Source organism: Austrofundulus limnaeus, unplaced genomic scaffold (assembly GCF_001266775.1).
Source record: "Austrofundulus limnaeus strain Quisiro unplaced genomic scaffold, Austrofundulus_limnaeus-1.0 Scaffold523, whole genome shotgun sequence".
Taxonomy (NCBI): domain Eukaryota; kingdom Metazoa; phylum Chordata; class Actinopteri; order Cyprinodontiformes; family Rivulidae; genus Austrofundulus; species Austrofundulus limnaeus.
In genome coordinates this window covers 104305-122451 of record NW_013952925.1, presented here as the reverse complement: position 1 = coordinate 122451, position 18147 = coordinate 104305, and the positions used below count along the sequence as shown (strand labels likewise).

The 18147-nt window shown below is 39.1% G+C and overlaps 1 protein-coding gene and 1 long non-coding RNA gene across 3 annotated transcripts in view; one reads left to right on the top strand and one right to left on the bottom strand.

Moving 5' to 3' along the window:
* The window catches only part of dpp10 (dipeptidyl peptidase like 10), a 151007-nt gene that overhangs the window by 129214 nt on the left and 3646 nt on the right, over window positions 1-18147 (top strand). For both annotated transcript variants that reach the window (XM_014026070.1, XM_014026071.1), the window contains 22 exons: window positions 672-766; window positions 923-997; window positions 6118-6170; window positions 7038-7119; window positions 7956-8076; window positions 8410-8564; window positions 9869-9966; window positions 10426-10549; window positions 11484-11522; window positions 12757-12864; window positions 12947-13038; window positions 13150-13197; window positions 13448-13569; window positions 14203-14247; window positions 14960-15058; window positions 15130-15199; window positions 16016-16210; window positions 16413-16467; window positions 16566-16665; window positions 16745-16803; window positions 17500-17572; window positions 17803-17876. In XM_014026070.1, the coding sequence (XP_013881524.1) occupies window positions 672-766; window positions 923-997; window positions 6118-6170; window positions 7038-7119; window positions 7956-8076; window positions 8410-8564; window positions 9869-9966; window positions 10426-10549; window positions 11484-11522; window positions 12757-12864; window positions 12947-13038; window positions 13150-13197; window positions 13448-13569; window positions 14203-14247; window positions 14960-15058; window positions 15130-15199; window positions 16016-16210; window positions 16413-16467; window positions 16566-16665; window positions 16745-16803; window positions 17500-17572; window positions 17803-17876 (1982 nt within the window). The remainder of the gene's footprint in view (window positions 1-671; window positions 767-922; window positions 998-6117; window positions 6171-7037; window positions 7120-7955; window positions 8077-8409; window positions 8565-9868; window positions 9967-10425; window positions 10550-11483; window positions 11523-12756; window positions 12865-12946; window positions 13039-13149; window positions 13198-13447; window positions 13570-14202; window positions 14248-14959; window positions 15059-15129; window positions 15200-16015; window positions 16211-16412; window positions 16468-16565; window positions 16666-16744; window positions 16804-17499; window positions 17573-17802; window positions 17877-18147) is intronic.
* LOC106530450 (uncharacterized) lies at window positions 5973-9923 on the bottom strand. The gene is made up of 2 exons (XR_001311788.1): window positions 9852-9923; window positions 5973-6152 (listed from the first exon to the last, which is right to left on the bottom strand). It is a non-coding gene; the product is annotated as an uncharacterized LOC106530450 (long non-coding RNA).

Below are 18147 nucleotides of genomic sequence, written 5' to 3'. Positions count from 1 at the left end.
CCTTTTGTATTAGAAGGATAGACATGTCACAGGAACTTTAATGTCCTGAAGACAGTGTGTAAAGAAATGTTTAATAATTAAAAATAAAATTATTTCAGGTTTGAGGCTCTGTCAGGCCACCAARCCTTTATTTCTTTGTTACATATTTAAGGAGATTATTTACCGGAGTGACACAGAAATGTGKTTTTAAATCATGTTAATGTCAGCTAATAAAATCGTTGTTTGTTGGAAACACTGATAAACCAACAGAGAGGCGTGTCCACCAGCCCGGGTCAAACATTCAGCTCCTTCCAGGCAGCCATGATTGAAATGTTTAATGAGTTTCTGTTCCTCCACTCGAGGCGTAAATCGTTTTATTTCTCCGTGTTTCTGTCGGTCTCTGTCTGCTGACGTTCATTCATCAGAGCTCGGCTCCGACATGAGCCGAACAAAAGCCGTCACCGCACAAAAAGCTGTTTTCCTGCCTGAGAGACACGATTCGTCCCCCGTCAACAGGCGGCGGCGTCACCTGCGCCGCCAGGAAGCACGCCTCCCTCTGTTTGTCTGGCAGCTGGATGTGTGCCGATCAGACGTCTCATTTATTTTAGTTTCAGGCGCTTCGGCTGCTGCTGAGCGCCTCTGATTTACACCGTGTGTTTACACTCAGCTTGCTTGTTTTTGTTTGTTTACAGACTCAGAGGTGATCTATAAGAACAGCGACGGACACGTCATCAAATTCAACATGGTGACCAACGAGACGGAGATCATCCTGATGAACACCACGTTTGTACGTTCAAACAACACCTTAAATACATTGTTATAATTATATTTAAACGGATTTATACTTTATGATCATTTTACGACAAATAAATTCACATATATAAATCAAATCAACTGTTTACATGAACTAATGACTAGTTTTATAACTTTGTTTTTCCAACAGGTGAATTTCAACGTGGCCAAATATTCTGTGTCTCCTGATCTAAAATACGTTCTGTTTGCGTACGACGTCAAACAGGTGAGTTTCACACCTGGACTGACCGTTTGAAAATGTTGGTTAGAGTTAAGYGGTGCAGCAGGTTGGGCAGAAATCACTGTGTTAAAAATAAAATGTGTTTTTAACGGAAATGAACAACATTACTTTATTTAACATTTACTTCAACTATAAAACCAGACGTAAAAAGACATGAAGTCATTTAGTTTTTTAAATTAAACAAATTATTGTCACACAGATGTTGACGTTGTTTACACAGAGTATTAGAGGTAAACAACCAGTGCAGAGCTGCTTTATAAAAGGCTAACCTAAGCTTTAGACATTTACCTTTTCTGTTAGCTCTCGAGCTAAAATATATATTTATATATAAAGTTTTAGCTTCAGAGCTAATATACTGTATATATATGATGAAATATGTCGTTAGCTCCAGAGCTAATAATTATAGCATTAGCTCCCAAGCTTATAATAAAGTGTTAGCTTGCAAGATTTGTATGTCTATAGCTCCAAAGATAATTATTTTAATAATTGTGTTTCCATCCAGTTGTAGAGTGAATTTTTATCGAACTTTTCAAAATTCGCAAAAAAAATTAATAAATAAAAAATTGAATCTAGACTGTTTCCATCTAGTTTCCCTATCGACTGTTTGATGCGAATAAACGAGGCTACGCAACACGTGATTACGTCAGACGAGGCTACGCAACACGTGATTACATCAGATGAGGCTACGCAACGCGTGATTACGTCAGAAGAGGCTACGCAACACGTGATTACATCAGATGAGGCTACGCAACGCGTGATTACATCAGATGAGGCTACGCAACGCGTGATTACGTCAGACGAGGCTACGCAACGCGTGATTATGTCAGACGAGGCTACGTAATGTAATTACATCAGACGAGGCTACGCAACATGTGATTACGTCAGACGAGGCTACGCAACACGTGATTACGTCAGACGAGGCTACGCAACGCGTGATGACATCAGACGAGGCTACGTAATGTAATTACGTCAGACGAGGCTACGCAACGCGTGATTACGTCAGACGAGGCTACGTAATGTAATTACGTCAGACGAGGCTACGCAACGCGTGATTACGTCAGACGAGGCTACGTAATGTAATTACGTCAGACGAGGCTACGCAACGCGTGATTACGTCAGACGAGGCTACGTAATGTAATTACGTCAGACGAGGCTACGCAACGCGTGATTATATCAGGTGAGGCTACGCAATGTGATTACGTTAGACGAGGCTACGCAACGCGTGATTACGTCAGACGAGGCTACGTAATGTAATTACGTCAGACGAGGCTACGCAACGCGTGATTATATCAGGTGAGGCTACGCAATGTGATTACGTCAGACGAGGCTACGCAATGCGTGATTATGTCAGACGAGGCTACGCAACACGTGATTATGTCAGACGAGGCTACGCAATGCGTGATTATGTCAGACGAGGCTACGCAATGTGATTACGTCAGACAAGGCTACGCAATGCGTGATTACGTAAGACGAGGCTACACAATGTTATTACGTCAGACGAGGCTATGCAATGCGTGATTACGTCAGACGTCGGCGACAAGCTTTGAGATAGTAAACAGGAAGTGAAACTTGCTAACTAGCAGAGGCTAATCATCTCGGGACAATGGAGCGATTTTTTTCGTGAATGCCTTGCTATTGGGCAAGTTGTAATTATTCTATCTATTCAGCGAGTACAGGCTATGTTTAACGCTGCCAGGAGACGTAGCCTAACCCTAACCGTAGGCAGGAAAGCGGAAACAGCTGAAAGTCACGTGAGGTAAATATGCTCTACGTCAGAATTTATTCGGCAAAAGTGATTCCATCTCCGTTTTGCGCATTAACTACTTTGTGAATCATCCAAAAACCACCTCAAGCGAGCGTAAAAACTTTTTAGCGAATTGAGGATTTTTTTTTTCGAATTTTGCTGTTTCCATCTGACTTTTTTTTTCGCATTTTTAATGCGACATTTCTAAATGCGCATTAAAAAGCCTTGATGGAAACATGGTTAATGTTAGCTTCATAGCTTATAAATTGGCATTAGCTCCCGAGCTATTTTATGTCTAAAGCTCCTGAGCTAATAAATTTAACGTTAGCTTCTGAGCGAATTTACTCAAATTTGTTTTATCATTTCAACTTATATATTCTGGAGAACATAGAAATTAATACCAAATAATTGTCACACATTAAAGCTTTTTAGCCTTGACTCCTTGTGTTTTAGTCTGAAGTGTAACCTATAATCATCACCATCATCCCAGAATGCATTGCATTAAATGTTTTCATGTTAAACAGCAACTTTAAATAAAAGAGAAATGTAAACTGAGATCAGTTCTGATGGTTACATGTTCATGTTTCCTGTTCTATAGATAAATATAACAAATGTAAGATTCTAAACATGGATCTTATTTATTTAACTTGTAAAGATTTTTGTGTTTTGGCTCTTTTATATTGTATTTTGAGTCTTCGTCACTCTTTAAGCTCATATTTGTCTCATTAAAGAAGTATTTTTACAGTTTCAGAGTTCAGGTTTGAGGCAGCAGAAGCTCCATCGGCAGCCAGAAACAAAGATGCTAAATGAGATATGTAAATTGGACCCTCCACTCTGGAGGGGATCAACTGTGAGGATTAGTGACACAGAGATTAATCACAGCTCATTTGCATATTTTGGATAAAAGGTTACAAACTCAGAATAATGGAGCCAATAAAGCTGGAAGCTGCGTTTATTTTTAGCTGAAGGTTAAACTGATGGAGGCAGAAGCTGAAGTCTGTTTGTTCTGATAATAAATAGAAACAAAGCTCATCACCTTTAACACCAGGTTTCACCACCTCATCACTGAACCTGACACGTTGTGTTGCTAATGGTTAGCTGTAGGCGTGGTTCTGCTAATCAGCTAACAGATAATAGCAGAACTAATTTTTCATTTAGTGGATTAGCATTTCTGCCAACTTTGAAAACAGTTAGTGTAATTTAGCTTCCGCTAACTTTCAGCTGAGGTCTGGAGCTATTTGGACAGAGACAACGTGTCTCTAGTCCTGGTTCTGCACATTATCACAACGTTTTGAACAAAACCATTCAGGTCAGGTAAAGTTCAGACTCACAAAATGATTGCATAGAAATGTGAGGAACTAAAACACTTTTAAACACAATCCCTTCATTTCAGGGCTCAGATATAATTGGACAAGTTGGTTGAAAAGTCTTTGACGATGACAGCAATAGTTCTTTTAATAGAGAAATCAATGTTTAACAAATAAAAATTATATTTAAGTTATTTTGTGCAGTACAAAAGACACATTTGGTATATATTTTAAAACATAAAATTATAGYRCATAATGTGTTTGTTTGCACTGAAAGTTATGGAGATGGTTAAATATTTGTATGACTAWATCTGACTCAAATGTTTTTTATTAAATATATTAAAAACACTAAAATGACGAATATAAAATATGGAAAAGTTGTTTAAAATCTAAACTGTGTACTTTAACTAAGAACATGGACAGTGTGTAGTGTTGTGACTGTACTATACTGTGTACTTGTGTGTGGTGGGGGGTGGTAAGAGTTATCGTGCATTATCGAGGTGAACTGATGAATATATGTAATGTTGATTTTAGGCCGTATCACCCAGGTTTAGCTGAGATCAGGTGACTGACTTGGTCATTCTAGAATATTCCACTTCTTTGCTTTAATAAACTCTGAGTATCTTTGGTTTTATGTTTTGACTCATCTGGATCTGGAATATAAAACGCTGACTAATCAGTTTGTCATCAAAGTCCAGTCTAGCCTTGTTGTTCTTGAGGCTTCAGAGTGTTTTGCAGTGTGCAGTGCTTCTGTTTATGGTACATCTGGATATTAATCAGTCTACCTCTTAAGAAGGGGTGTCTCTTCACCACGGCCTGCTGGGTKTTTGATGGCTTCTTTGTTTAACATGAAAGAAACAGAATTTAAATATAAATAATTATGACTCTGTTTGATTGACAGCTCCTGGATTTACCCGTCGCTCCGATTTGTTCGGCTTTTTCCTGCCTCAGAGCTTCTGTTTGTTTCAGGCTGTCAGAGGAAAAAAAAAACAGAGATTCTTTTTTTTCTCCTCCAGCTGCGTGGCTCCGGATCGTTTTAAAAACAATCATCAGGTTTTCATTTTCATACARATGAGTTTTTATTCCAGTCCCACCTGCAGGACCAGCTTCTGATAAAACAATAATGAGCTAAAGACCGACAAACACAAATATATTCGGCTGCTTTCAGGAGAGGAAAACAACAGCTGAGCTTCAGCTCGTGTTTGTTAGGAAAACAGGGAGAAATCAGAAAAATAAGTATTTTCTGTTAAAATGTTGAGATGAATAACAGCCGAAGTTTGGCAGAGCAGCTAAAAATAAAGAGAAACAATAAGAAAAAAGCTTAAATTATTAAAAACAAAAGCTAAGAGCCAAATTTAGCAAAACAGTAGCTAAAAGTTGAGACCTGTAGGCCAGTAGCAAAACACCAAGACAGTAGCTAAAAGCTAACATTAACAAAATAAAAGCTAAAGTTAAATCAAGCAAATTTTAAAACAAATGCTAAGAGCTAAGGTTAGCAAAACAGTAGCTAAAAGTTGAGACCTGTAGGCCAGTAGCTAAACACCAAGACAGTAGCTAAAAGCTAATATTAGCAAAATAAAAGCTAAAGTTAAATCAAGCAAATTTTAAAACAAAAGCTAAGAGCTAAGGTTAGCAAAACAGTAGCTAAAAGTTGAGACCTGTAGGCCAGTAGCTAAACACCAAGACAGTAGCTAAAAGCTAATAAAGAAACATTTAAACTGAAGATTTTATAGAAAAGCATTTTTAAGGATTTGAAGAGATCTTTTGTTTGTCTGTGAAGAAAATAAAATATTAAAAACATTTCAAAACCTAAAAGCAACAGCTGTAATGTTCTGAATGAGCCAAAGGTTTTGACAGCTAAAACAGCTGAAGTATTTAGAAACAGCAACAGAAGGTGAGGACCTGCTGATTCTGTGTATAAACTTTATTAGCTGTGTTTAGTAATGAAGTCAGCCTGAATGAATCCTGCTCCTGATGGGAGGTTTGACCTCAGACCTTCAGGAAGCTTCGCTCAGTTCCTCTGATGGATTCAGTGTTTTCTGTTCTTCTCACAGGTTTATCGTCACTCCTTCATGGCGTCTTACAGCATCTATAACATCCACACACGGTGAGTTTCTGTTAAAGATCAGTCGTCACACCGAGATTAAAAATAATTTACAGGTGTTTGATTCAGATTTTGAAGCTTTAGTAAAGTGTTTCCTAAACTTTTCAGACTTGTGTTCCCCCGAGACATTTAGTCATCCCACCTGTACCCCTTCAGTCAAATGTAATGATGATTCTCCAAAACTATATATATAATGTACTACAACTGATTACACTGTTTTATACTAGATTTCATTTGGTGGTAATTCCGTGTTTCTGTTTTCTACATTGTGGAAATCATAGGGCCCTACATACCAGTCCTATTTTTATTCATTATTTTTACAACCCTGGGACATGTTTAGATGTACCCCCTGGAAAATGCTCGTGTACCTCTGGTTGGGAATCATTGCTTAGACCAGTGTGAAGGGCTGAAGGAACTGTCCAAGGTCTTGAAAGTGCTGAAATGTTTCAGGACTTTAGACAGTTTGAAGGAACTGTCCAAGGTCCTGAAAGTGCTGAAATGTTTCAGGACTTTAGACAGCTTGAAGGGCTGAAGGAACTGTCCAAGGTCCTGAAAGTGCTAAAATGTTTCAGGACTTTAGACAGTTTAATGGAACTGTTCAAGGTCCTGAAAGTGCTGAAATGTTTCAGGACTTTAGACAGTTTGAAGGGCTGAAGGAACTGTCCAAGGTCCTGAAAGTGCTGAATTGTTTCAGGACTTTAGACAGTTTGAAGGACTAAATGAACTCTCCAAGGTCCTGAAAGTGCTGAAATATTTGAGGACTTTAGTTTGGRGGACTGAAAGAACTGTCCAAGGTCCTGAAAGTGCTGAAGTGTTTCAGCACTTTAGCTGCTGGGTGTCTGATCAGGTCTGCTGATCCTTCTGTTCCAGGGAGGTCTGGGAGCTGGACCCCCCTGAGGTGGTGAACTCGGTCCTGCAGCACGCAGCCTGGGGAGTCCAGGGCCAACAGCTGGTGAGAACTGAAACCTTCAGGCTGAATTCACTTAAAGCTGTAAACATTTAGCTGCTTCTGGCTCACAGCAGCTGAAGTTAGAAAAGATTTAAAGAATGAAAATCAGCTGGTCCTTCTCTCAGGGTTTATTTTAGCTGATAAATTTATCTTCAGCCACTCAGTTCAAATAAAAAGCTGGATCAAATGAGACCTGCGTAGACCTGGACCTGGTGGACCTGCAGCAGGTTTTAACTGGACCGGATCAAGGAGACCTGCTGGTCTGGACCTTCTGAAAATCTGAAACATTTCAGCTCTTAGTTTAAAGAAATAACAATCAGGGAAAAAAAGCTAAAATTATTATAACAAGAACTAAGCTAAACAGTAGCTAAAACTTAAGATCTGTAAGGCAGCGGCTAAATGCCAAAACAGTAACTAACAATAATTAAAAGCCAAAATTAGCAACACATTAACTAAAATCTAATACTAAAGAAGAGCTAAGACCTTTGGAACAGTAGCTAAAAGCTAAAGTTAGCAAACTAATAGCTAAAGCAGAAACAAGCAAAACAAAAACAAAATTATGGCTGAGAGCTTTGTAACGGAGATTTGTTTTGAGAAATGACTAGCCATTAGCTCATCAGTTTAAAGTCATGGCGCTATCATCAACAGGTAAGATATTAACTGTTCCTAACATCTCCACAGAACCTCCTTTATAACGGTTTTAAAATCATTTTAGGTCTTTTAAATAAAAACTGTAGAAACTTGTATTTTCAAAGAGTTTTTGTAATAAAAACCTTTATATTCAGAGTATTTATCAGGATGAAACGTTTGTCTTTAAGTCCTRTTTTCTGTTTCCACAGATCTACATCTTTGAAAACAACATTTATTATCGATCTCAGGTGAAGAGTAACTCCCTCAGACTGACGTCTTCAGGAAAAGAAGGGATCATCTTTAACGGCATCGCAGACTGGCTCTACGAAGGTGAAACGAACTTTTATAAACACTTCCTGTCTGATCAAAAGGAGGCGAGGAGCTAAAGACACGAGTTTATAAAAGTTATCAAATATTCATGTTTGTTCTGCTCCAAACACAAAGTGTCAGTTTTTATTCCTGCTGCTGCTAATTATTACTTAATGAAGTATAATTAAAGAACAATAAATGTTTGCTGTTTTCAGCAGCTTCAGAGGATTAATTAAGGGCTGTAGAAAAACAGTAATTAGACACATTTGATGAAGTAAATCAAAGCTTTTTGTTTGTGTTAAAGGTGATTCTGAGGGTTTTTATCTCAGAGAAACTCTCTTTCTGTTTGGACAGAGGAGATCCTGCAGACACACGTGGCCCACTGGTGGTCTCCTGACGGGGAGAGGCTGGCCTTCCTGGTCCTCAATGACACCCTGGTCCCGAACATGGCTCTGCCTCGGTTCACCGGAACCACGTACCCCAAGGGCAAACAGTACCCCTACCCTAAGGTGAGTTATTAYTACTACAGTAAATTAAATTAAATCTAGTTTAAATTGAAATGAACTCACTGTCATAAACCATGTAAACAACAGGATCAGATACAAATATTATTATTTTTTTAATTTAGTTTGTTTTTATGAAACTTATAAGTGGGCCTGACTGAGCTCACACACGGGCCWCATGTGGACCCCGAGCCGTCACTTGGATAGCCCCGATTTAGACTTTAATTTATTTAAAGACAAAAGATGAAAAAAAAAATAGATTCAAGTCAACATTTTGTTTGTTTTTAATTATTTCTTCATATCATAAAATATTACTGTTGATACTGATACCAGTATTTTTACCAGTACTCATACAAAATACCCAGATACCAGTATGCGTTTTAAAGTCATTGTGTAATGTTTAAGTTTTAACTCAAAGTACTCTGTATTAGTACTTAGTATTGTGTACTAATACTAGGGGTAGTGGTTTCCCGATACCAATACCTGTACAGATACTGGTATCAAAGGAATGTGTTTTTAAAATTATTGCGTAATGTTGAAGTACTAACTCAGTGAGTACTTTGTATCGGTACTCAGTATCAGCAGGTACCCAAACTCAAGTACTTTTACTCATAWTCAGTTTGTGAAAAACTCTTTAAAAGATTAATGGTGAATACTTGATACTAGCATTTTCACAAGTACTTATACAAACTGCCTCAATACTAATATTATGGTGTCCCGATACCGAGTACAAGTATTAATACGGCTTCTCTGTATTTCTGATTGTAGTGTTTGATACAAATATTGATATTAATACGTCTCCAATGAAGTAMTTATACTTGGTACTGGGGAGTACCCAAAGTGAAGTACTTGTACTTGCTTTAAGAGAAACTGGTACTGGGACCCCCTAATGATGTCCTGATACTTGTATTTTCACAAGTACTCACAAAAAATACTCAATACTCTGAACTGATACTAATACCAGTATGGATTCTGGTACCAGGACTCCTCTAGATAATAATAACAATAATAATAGTAATAATAATAATAATAATAATAATAATAAAATGATAATTAATAATAATCAGTTTAATGTTCAGAGTTTTTAAATAAAGTCACAAGGTTTATTTTCTGAATCTTGTTGAACAGTTTGAATGTTTTCATGTTTCTGTTCAGTTTATATTTTTATTCTCAGTTTTTTCCACTGGAGGCAGATTTAAAACGCTCTGAGCTTCATGTATAATTCAGTCTGAACCACTGGAAGCTGCGTGTTTCTGTGCTGCTCTTATATAAGAGGAGCTGTGAGTTCTGCACCTGTTCTGTTGCTGCAGGCGGGTCAGCCCAACCCKGCGGTGAAGCTCTACGTCGTCAATATTTACGGGCCGACGCACACGCTGGAGCTGATGCCTCCGGAGACGCTGAAGCTGCGGTGAGAGGAGCTGCTGACGGACCGCTCTGACGTTTGAAACTTTTTATTTTCTGACACTCTGCGGCTTTAATTAAAGCCTCTTCCACACTCGGGCTGGTTCTGGTTCTGGTTCTGCTGGAAGAGAAGAGGAATACAAATAAATCATGAGGACATTTTCTCACCTCAGGCAGGAAGTAAAACATTTATTATCGACAGTAAAAGCTGTTTATTTCCTCTGAACAGGTGAGACGTTCAGGTGCCGCTCACTGTGGGACAAAAATAAAGATTTATTGGTTTTAAAGTAAAGATGCAGCAGATTAASAGATTAAATTCAAAAATACTTTATCCCTGATTGTTTACAGAAACAATAAACATCCTAGGAGCTCCCAGGGGGCGGAGCTACGAAAACAAGAGAACATTTTTTAACTCTAACGTCTCTGCTGAGATGAGTTTATAACTGATCTGTTTTTGTTTTCACAGGGAACATTATGTGACCATGGTGAAGTGGATCAGTAAGACCAGGACCGCAGTCAGGTGGCTGAACCGGGCCCAGAACATCTCCATCCTGACCGTGTGCGACACCACCACCGGAGCCTGCGTCACGGTCCGTTTTTACCAAACACTGCAGTTTTCCTCGACTAACGAGCCATCAACACAGAAGCTGTTTTTATCTGATTTATGACCTGTTGGCTTGCCGTACGAGATGATTTGAAACAAACAAGCAGCTCGTTAAGCTCCTGCTTTAGAACGAGTCTTAATGATTAAATCTARTGTTTTCTGCTCCAATCAGACTTATTTTAAGCTCAGGTTTGATAAAGCCGCTCAAGTTTGAAACTGAGATAAGTTTTAATCTCATAGAGTTTGACAGCTGCCTCACAAATCAGATGAATTATTGGACATAAGTTCATTAAAAGTAAATCAGTCAGTCCGGTCACACATCATCGATCGTCTCGTTAACAGCTCTAATTAATGAATTCAGTCCTCGCTTCACGTCCAGTGAAACCGTTTCAGAGCAGCTCTCCTCCTAACGAAGCTGAGCAGCTGTTGGTCTGGTTCTGAGTCAATGGTTTCACACAGGAGAGGAGGATGTTCTGCAGGACAACAGGAACTCCTGAACGTTTGTGCTGAAATAAAATCCTCCATGTTGGACTGAGTGCCTCATCATTAACCCTGCAGTTGAACCGTTGGATCGTCTCCAGCTGCTGCAGCTTCTGATTTTCTCTGATTTGCACAAAAAAATAAAAACTTGTCATCCGGCCAAGAACGGGCTCAGCTCAGAGTTTGGCGGCGGCGCTCAGGATCCTGGTGCCAACCGGAGGAAACAGGCTGAAAACGCTGTTCCCGGCGGCTCGTTGGAACAAACTGCGTTTATTCTGAAGCCAGAGGAAAGTGAAAACAAACGGTTTTGTTCGGACATCATTTGAATAAACAGTTCTGAAATATTAATGTAAAGTTTTGTCATTTAAAACCTGACTTTGCCTGCAGCAGCAGCAGGGTTTTAATCAGAGTGAATTATTTATATTTTATTTGTTTTTCAGAGACATGAAGAAAGCTCTGAGCTCTGGCTTTCAAAGCAGGTAAACTTTTAGATTTATTTATAAAACCTTTGCTCCTGGATCTTTATTTGTTTCATTTTTCACAGACGACATAAAGGATTTATTTCACTGTTTCTAAGGAAGTGTTAGTTTTACTGTTTACATTTATTTCAGGTGGTGGGCATGGGTCTGCTAACAGCTAACAGTACTAATGTGTCGTTTAGCTGATTAGCTTTGTCAATACTTTTTAAAACCACTAGCAGACCAATTAGCTTCCACTAAATTACATTTTGCCAATTTTAAGTATGCTAACTGCTAACAATTCTACTGTGTAGTTTAACAAAATAGTTTTAATACTTTTTACAACCACACGACCAATTATCTTCAACTAAATTACATTTAGCCAACTTTAAGTATGCTAACAAGCTAACAGTACTAATGTGTCGTTTAGCGAATTAGCTTTGTTGCTATTTTTTAAAACTGCTAGAAGACCAATTAGCTTCCACTAAATTATATTTAGCCAACTTTAGGTATGCTAAGAGCTAACAAGCTAACAATACTAATGTGTCATTTAGTGGATTAGCTTTGTTGCTACTTTTTACAACCACTAGCAGACCAATTAGCTTCCACTAAATAATATTTATCCAACTTTAAGTAAGCTAACAGCTAACAGCAAACAACACTAATGAGTTATTTAGCAGATTAGCTTTGTCGCTACTTTTTACAACCACTAGCAGACCAATTAGCTTCCACTAAATTACATTTAGGCAACTATAGGTATGCTAACAGCTAACAACACTAATGAGTTATTTAGCAGATTAGCTTTGTCGCTACTTTTAAAAAATGCTAGCAGACCAATGAGCTTCCACTAAATTACATTTTTAAGTGTGCTAACAGCTAACAAGTTAACAGGGTTGTGTCCATCCCACCTGACGCAGACTGAGGGATGGTCRTCTTARCGGTTAGCTGTTAGTGTTAGCTTCTGCTAATTTGTACATTTTTAGCAGTTTAGCATTAGCTTTYGCTACATTTTTGGTGGCTTGAGTTAGCGAAGGTAATTGTTTTGTTAGCTGTACCTGAAATCTGAGTTCTTCTGTTTCATCAGTTTTTGTYTTGATGAATCTTTAAAAACCAAAACTAGATTTAAGTAAAAAATTAAAAGAAAAAAGTGCAGCTCGATCAGGAAAGGGGTGTTTTGAATAATGGTGGCAGAGTTTTGTACAACACTAATAAAAATTAATAACTAAATATGAGTGACTGAAGCTGTCCTCTACAGAACCAGGAACCCGTGTTCTCCAAAGACGGGAACCGTTTTTTTCTGACTGTTCCTGTGAAACAAGGAGGACGAGGAGAGTTCCACCACATCGCCATGTTCACCACACAGGTAGTGTTTTAACGTTTTCATTATTAAACATTATTTTTACATGTTCGGACTTCAGATAAAACATATTTTTAATGTTTTACAGTTCAGAGCGGATCAAAACGAAGTCCGACATCTAACGTCAGGAAACTGGGAGGTGACCAAGATCATCTCCTACGACGAGAACACAGATAACCTGTGAGTTCAAACTCAAGTATTTAAAAACAAATTCAACTAATTTATTTTAATCATACTGTTTGAATCATGAAAGGCTGCAGAGGTGTACATCATGTCTGTTATTGTCTTCAGGTATTTCCTCAGCACAGAGGGATCATCACGAAGACGACAACTTTACAGGTTTGTCTTTAAAACTTTATTTATCATCAATGAAAAGCTTCAAATCTTTGTTTAAACTGGTTTTAAAACCAAGAATCGACTCAAGTTAAACCCAACATTATCATTTCTTAAATCTCATTTAGTAGTTTGTTGTTCCAGTTTGACAGTAGTTCTTGTTTACCTGTTAGTGTGGTAAACAAGGTCAACTGTATCACCTGCTGTTTTAAGAGGAATATTTGCTCTTATTTAAATGTAAATTTTGTCTCCTCAGTGTTAAAACGGTGGGTCTGTTCCCTCGAAGGTGTTTGACCTGTGAGCTGAACAAAGCTCACTGTTTGTACTTCGACGCCGACATCAGCGCCACGAACCAGCACGTCATCCTGAAGTGTAAAGGTTTGTTCTGACAGACAGCTCCATGATCTGTGATTTAAAGCTTCTGAGCCTGAATCCTGTTGTTTTTACTGTTGTCATGGACTAATTATTTATATCTGTTTCACCTTGACACTGTCCACCACTCGTATCTTTCTGATAGCTCATTTCGCTCTCGTAGTCTGTTTGTTTCCGGACGTCAGGACTCCATAACGGACTGAACTCTCTTGTTTGATAACGGACTCTTTGGGCTGGGAGCCCAGTCATTGGCTGGACAGCATATTTGGCAATCTGTGATTGGTTGTAAACTGTCACATGGTGTTAACATAATGTTATATTACTGGCTGTTTTCTGCTGACAGTCAGTCACAAWCATGCAGAATTTCCTGATTCAGTTCTGTTTGTTTGTCGCTCATAATTAAAYCATATTTGATTATCATACACGCAGACTTTTCTGGCATTATTCCAACGTGTTTCTGCTTTTTGCGACGACAACGTCATAGGCAGCCTAAACATACAGCTTTACTAAACCTGACTTAGTGGACTCAAACCTGACTTGGTAGACTCAAATTCGACTAAGCAGTGTTTATAAGGAGTTTYGGCTGTAGCTTTTATAACGTTGTAAAAATCAGATGTAAAATAATTGTTTGTGTTTCAGGTCCAGGAGCTCCGACTGTGATTTTACACAACCTGAGTAACTCCAGTAAGTCCAGAAGAAACGTTTTAATTCAAACCAGTTCTAACTGAAACATGTAAATMGTTTTTTGTTTTTGTTTTTAAGCCTTTAACTTATAAACTTTATTAATCTTTTATTAAATTAAACATCAAAATATCATTTGTCTTTTAATACTTTAGTTGTTTTATGGGACTGCAGCTTAAAAACAAACTAAAAACATTTATTGTGGTAAAAACAAAACCAGAAAAAGGAAATAATTTGTTGTCATTAAATAACATTATTTTCACTCTGACCAGTCTGCACCTTCGTTACTCTAAACATTAGCAGCTGAAGTGATTTTGAGTTTAATTATCGAAACACAAAACTAATTGTTTTTAAATTAATTAGCTGAAACTCAGAATTTAAATTGTTTAGTTAAGATGACTGAATTCAGACTAACTTTGTTTTTTATTTAACTGATCACAAAATGCAGAAACAGTTTTATTTTATCAGCTGAACAAGAATAAATCCATTTAAAACTTATTTAAATCAGTTTATTAAGTGTCTCAAAGTGAGGTCAAAGGTCAAACAGGGTTAAATCCTGACCTTCACCTTGTTTCCATCGTAAAAACAGRTTTTTATTAAACACATCCAGGACTCAGTTTTACTCCAGCGACAGGTTCAGCTCTCACTTCCTGCACATTTTCTTCAAAAAAGAATCCATCGTTGTGTCGTTTTAATCCACCTCTGTAATCTCCAGATTATTACATCCTGGAGAATAACTCTGTGCTGAAGGCGGCTCTCAAGTACAAGAGGATCCAGAAGACGGAGTTCAGGACCGTCCCTATCGAACACTTTGGTGAGAGATCAGGTCTGTACAGTGGATCAGAGGAACGTCGGTGGTTTTACTCATCTGTAACGTGTCCACAGATTTACCCCTGAAGATCTCCTACCCTCTGGACTTCTCAGAGTCTCGTCATTATGGACTCCTGCTGGTGGTGTACGTACAGAACCTGGACCTCCTGATGGGACCAGGTTTCTCTCTGTTGTATCATATACAGTATGCAAATATGTATGGCATGCCAAGGTACCATAATTAGGGAGGTACGACACGCCAATATATATATAAATCATATATAGCAGGACATTGTTATATATGTTTAAATATATATGGAATGCTGAATTATATAATTAAAAAGGTAAGGCAGGTTGTTGCATTGCATATTTAAGTATGGCAGGCAATTGTATATTTAAATAAGTATGGCAGTCTGTTGTATTCTATAATTAATAAGGTATGGAATGCCGTTGTATCGCATAATTAGGTAAGTAGGGCAGGCCATTGAATAATTTAAGAGGTATGGCATGCCATATATTTAAATAAGTATGGCAGGCAATTGTATATTTACATATGTACGACAAGCCATAGTACTGTATAATTATTGATGCAAAGCAGACTGTTGTATCATAAAATAGAGGAAGTATGGCAAGCCATTGTATCATATAATTAATAAATGGCAGTATATATTTTCTTCAGTTTCAAATCCATTTTTAAATCTCAGTTTTAAAAATAATTTAGAGCAAACTTTGTCCTCRGTTCAGCTTCATACAACTCTGACAGCTGATTCTTTAGCTAAAYGTTTGTTAGCATGGCTAACTGGGCCCATGGTTGACTCTTGCTTTAGTCCTGTTATTTTAAAACAAAATGGCGGCCCTTACAGAGTTTAGAGAAACTGTAAGTTGACTTTAAAGGCTGTTCGGAGTTTTCCTCGTTGACTCCAGAGACAGAACTCTGATGTGTTTTTTGTTCTGTGTTCAGTGACAGCGCCCCCGGTGGTCAGGCTGTGAACGACCGGTTCTCCCTGAGCTGGGACTCGGTCCTGGTCAGCTCCGATAACGTGGTTGTGGTCCGCCTGGAYGGGCGGGGCAGCGGGTTCCAGGGCCAGAGGATCCTGCATGAAGTCCACCAGAGACTGGGGACGGTGGACGTTCAGGACCAGATCGCTGCAGTCGAGTACGGCTTTTTATCTTACCTTAAAACGACAAACATCTGTGTTTTATAATAAAAATGATACAAGATGATACAAATACAAGATGTAAACAAATAACACAACTTATAAAAATACACAAATCTAAGCTGTTAAACTTTAAATGTTACATGTATGTTGTCGYGTGTGTTTATTTAAACCATGTTTGTTGTTTTTTGTGTGTTTCAGATACATGATCAAGTTTCCGTACATCGATCGGACACGGATAGCTGTGTTTGGAAAGGTGAGGAGTTGTTTTAAAGCAGGTTTGTGTTGTGTGCTGACAGTAATAATAATAATAATAATAATAACAGTAGTAATAATAGTAAGTGTGGTTTGCAGGGCTACGGAGCGTACCTGACCTTAATGATGCTGAAGTCTACAGACAACCTGGTGAAGTGTGCGTGTGCCACGTCTCCAGTGACTGACTGGAAGCTGTACGGTGAGGAAGACGTCTGATGGAACAAAGATTTATTATCTGTTCAGCAGCAGCTGTTAACATCCTTCACTTCTTCACGCAGCCTCGGCCTTCTCAGAGAGATACCTGGGCATGCCGTCACGAGACGACAGCAGGTACCAGGTGAGTGTGCTCCTCCTCCTCCTCCTCCTCCTCCTCCTCCTCCTGCCTGATGTTTGGAGCTCATCATGGCTGCAGCCTTTGTTTGGTTTGTTGTGTTCCTCTCTGCTGCCTCAGACCTCATCTTCACATTCAGGAGGCGCCTAATGWATCGAGATCGTTTGTCGTTCTTTGTTCTCCTTCAGCTCCGGGGTTTACCGGGTTCTAAAAGGATTTAWATCGGACCTCAGGTGAACAAAAACTGGTTCTAGATCCTCCCACAGGATCAGCACCTGCTGCCCATCATTCTAAGGTCAAAGGTCATTTAGAGTCTACCATTCACCCCGAAGGTCATCATGGCTTGTTTAGAACCACAAGACTTCTGGACCAGAACCTTTACCCAGAATGCACTGCAGCTGTCAGCACAGAGGAGGGCTGATGATCAGGTGAACTCCTCTGGAGACCAACGGGTTCTAGAGTCAAACTGGGTCCAACAGAACGGGTCAAAAAGAACAGAACCAAGGTCCAGTCAGAGTCCAGACTCAAACCGTGTGGTGGGACCTTCAGAGATTAGAAAGAGACGGTGCAGCTAAAGGAGGTCCTACAAGATCCTGGATCAGGTCCGACTATAATCCTTTTAGAACCTGGTTTTGTTCCAGAACCCTGGACCTGGTCTGTAGATCCACGTCTCTTTATCTGATGTTTGTGTTCTCCTCTCAGTTCTCCAGTCTGCTGCAGAACGTCCAGGCTCTGAGGGAGCAGACCCTGATGCTGGTCCACGGCACGGCCGACGGTAAGAGCAAATAAATAAATTAAATAAAACAATAAATAAAATAACGGCACGGCGAGGATGTCGGGGGTAACCAGGCCAACAGTTTGTAATCAGACTAAAGAAAAGTCGTTAATCTAAAGTGATCCTGGGACGTCTGGAGGAAAACAACCTGATGAGTCATTCATGTGGATCAGTGCAGGTTCTGATGTCCTCAGGATTCTGCTGACTCACCTTTTTATCTTCTCTTCCAGCCAACGTTCACTTCCAGCACACTGCTGAGCTCGTCAAGAACCTGGTGAAGGTTGGAGCCAATTACTCCATGCAGGTGAGTCAATCTGTTTGTGGACCAGAAACTGAGCCAGTACTGGTCCACATCGTGACTCAGTACTGGTCCACATCGTGACTGGTCCACGTCCACATCGTGAGCCGGTACTGGTCCACATCGTGACTCAGTACTGGTCCACATCATGACTCAGTACTGGTCCACATCGTGACCTCAGTACTGGTCCACATCGTGAGCCGATACTGGTCCACATCGTGACTCAGTACTGGTCCACATCGTGACTCAGTACTGGTCCACATCGTGACTCAGTACT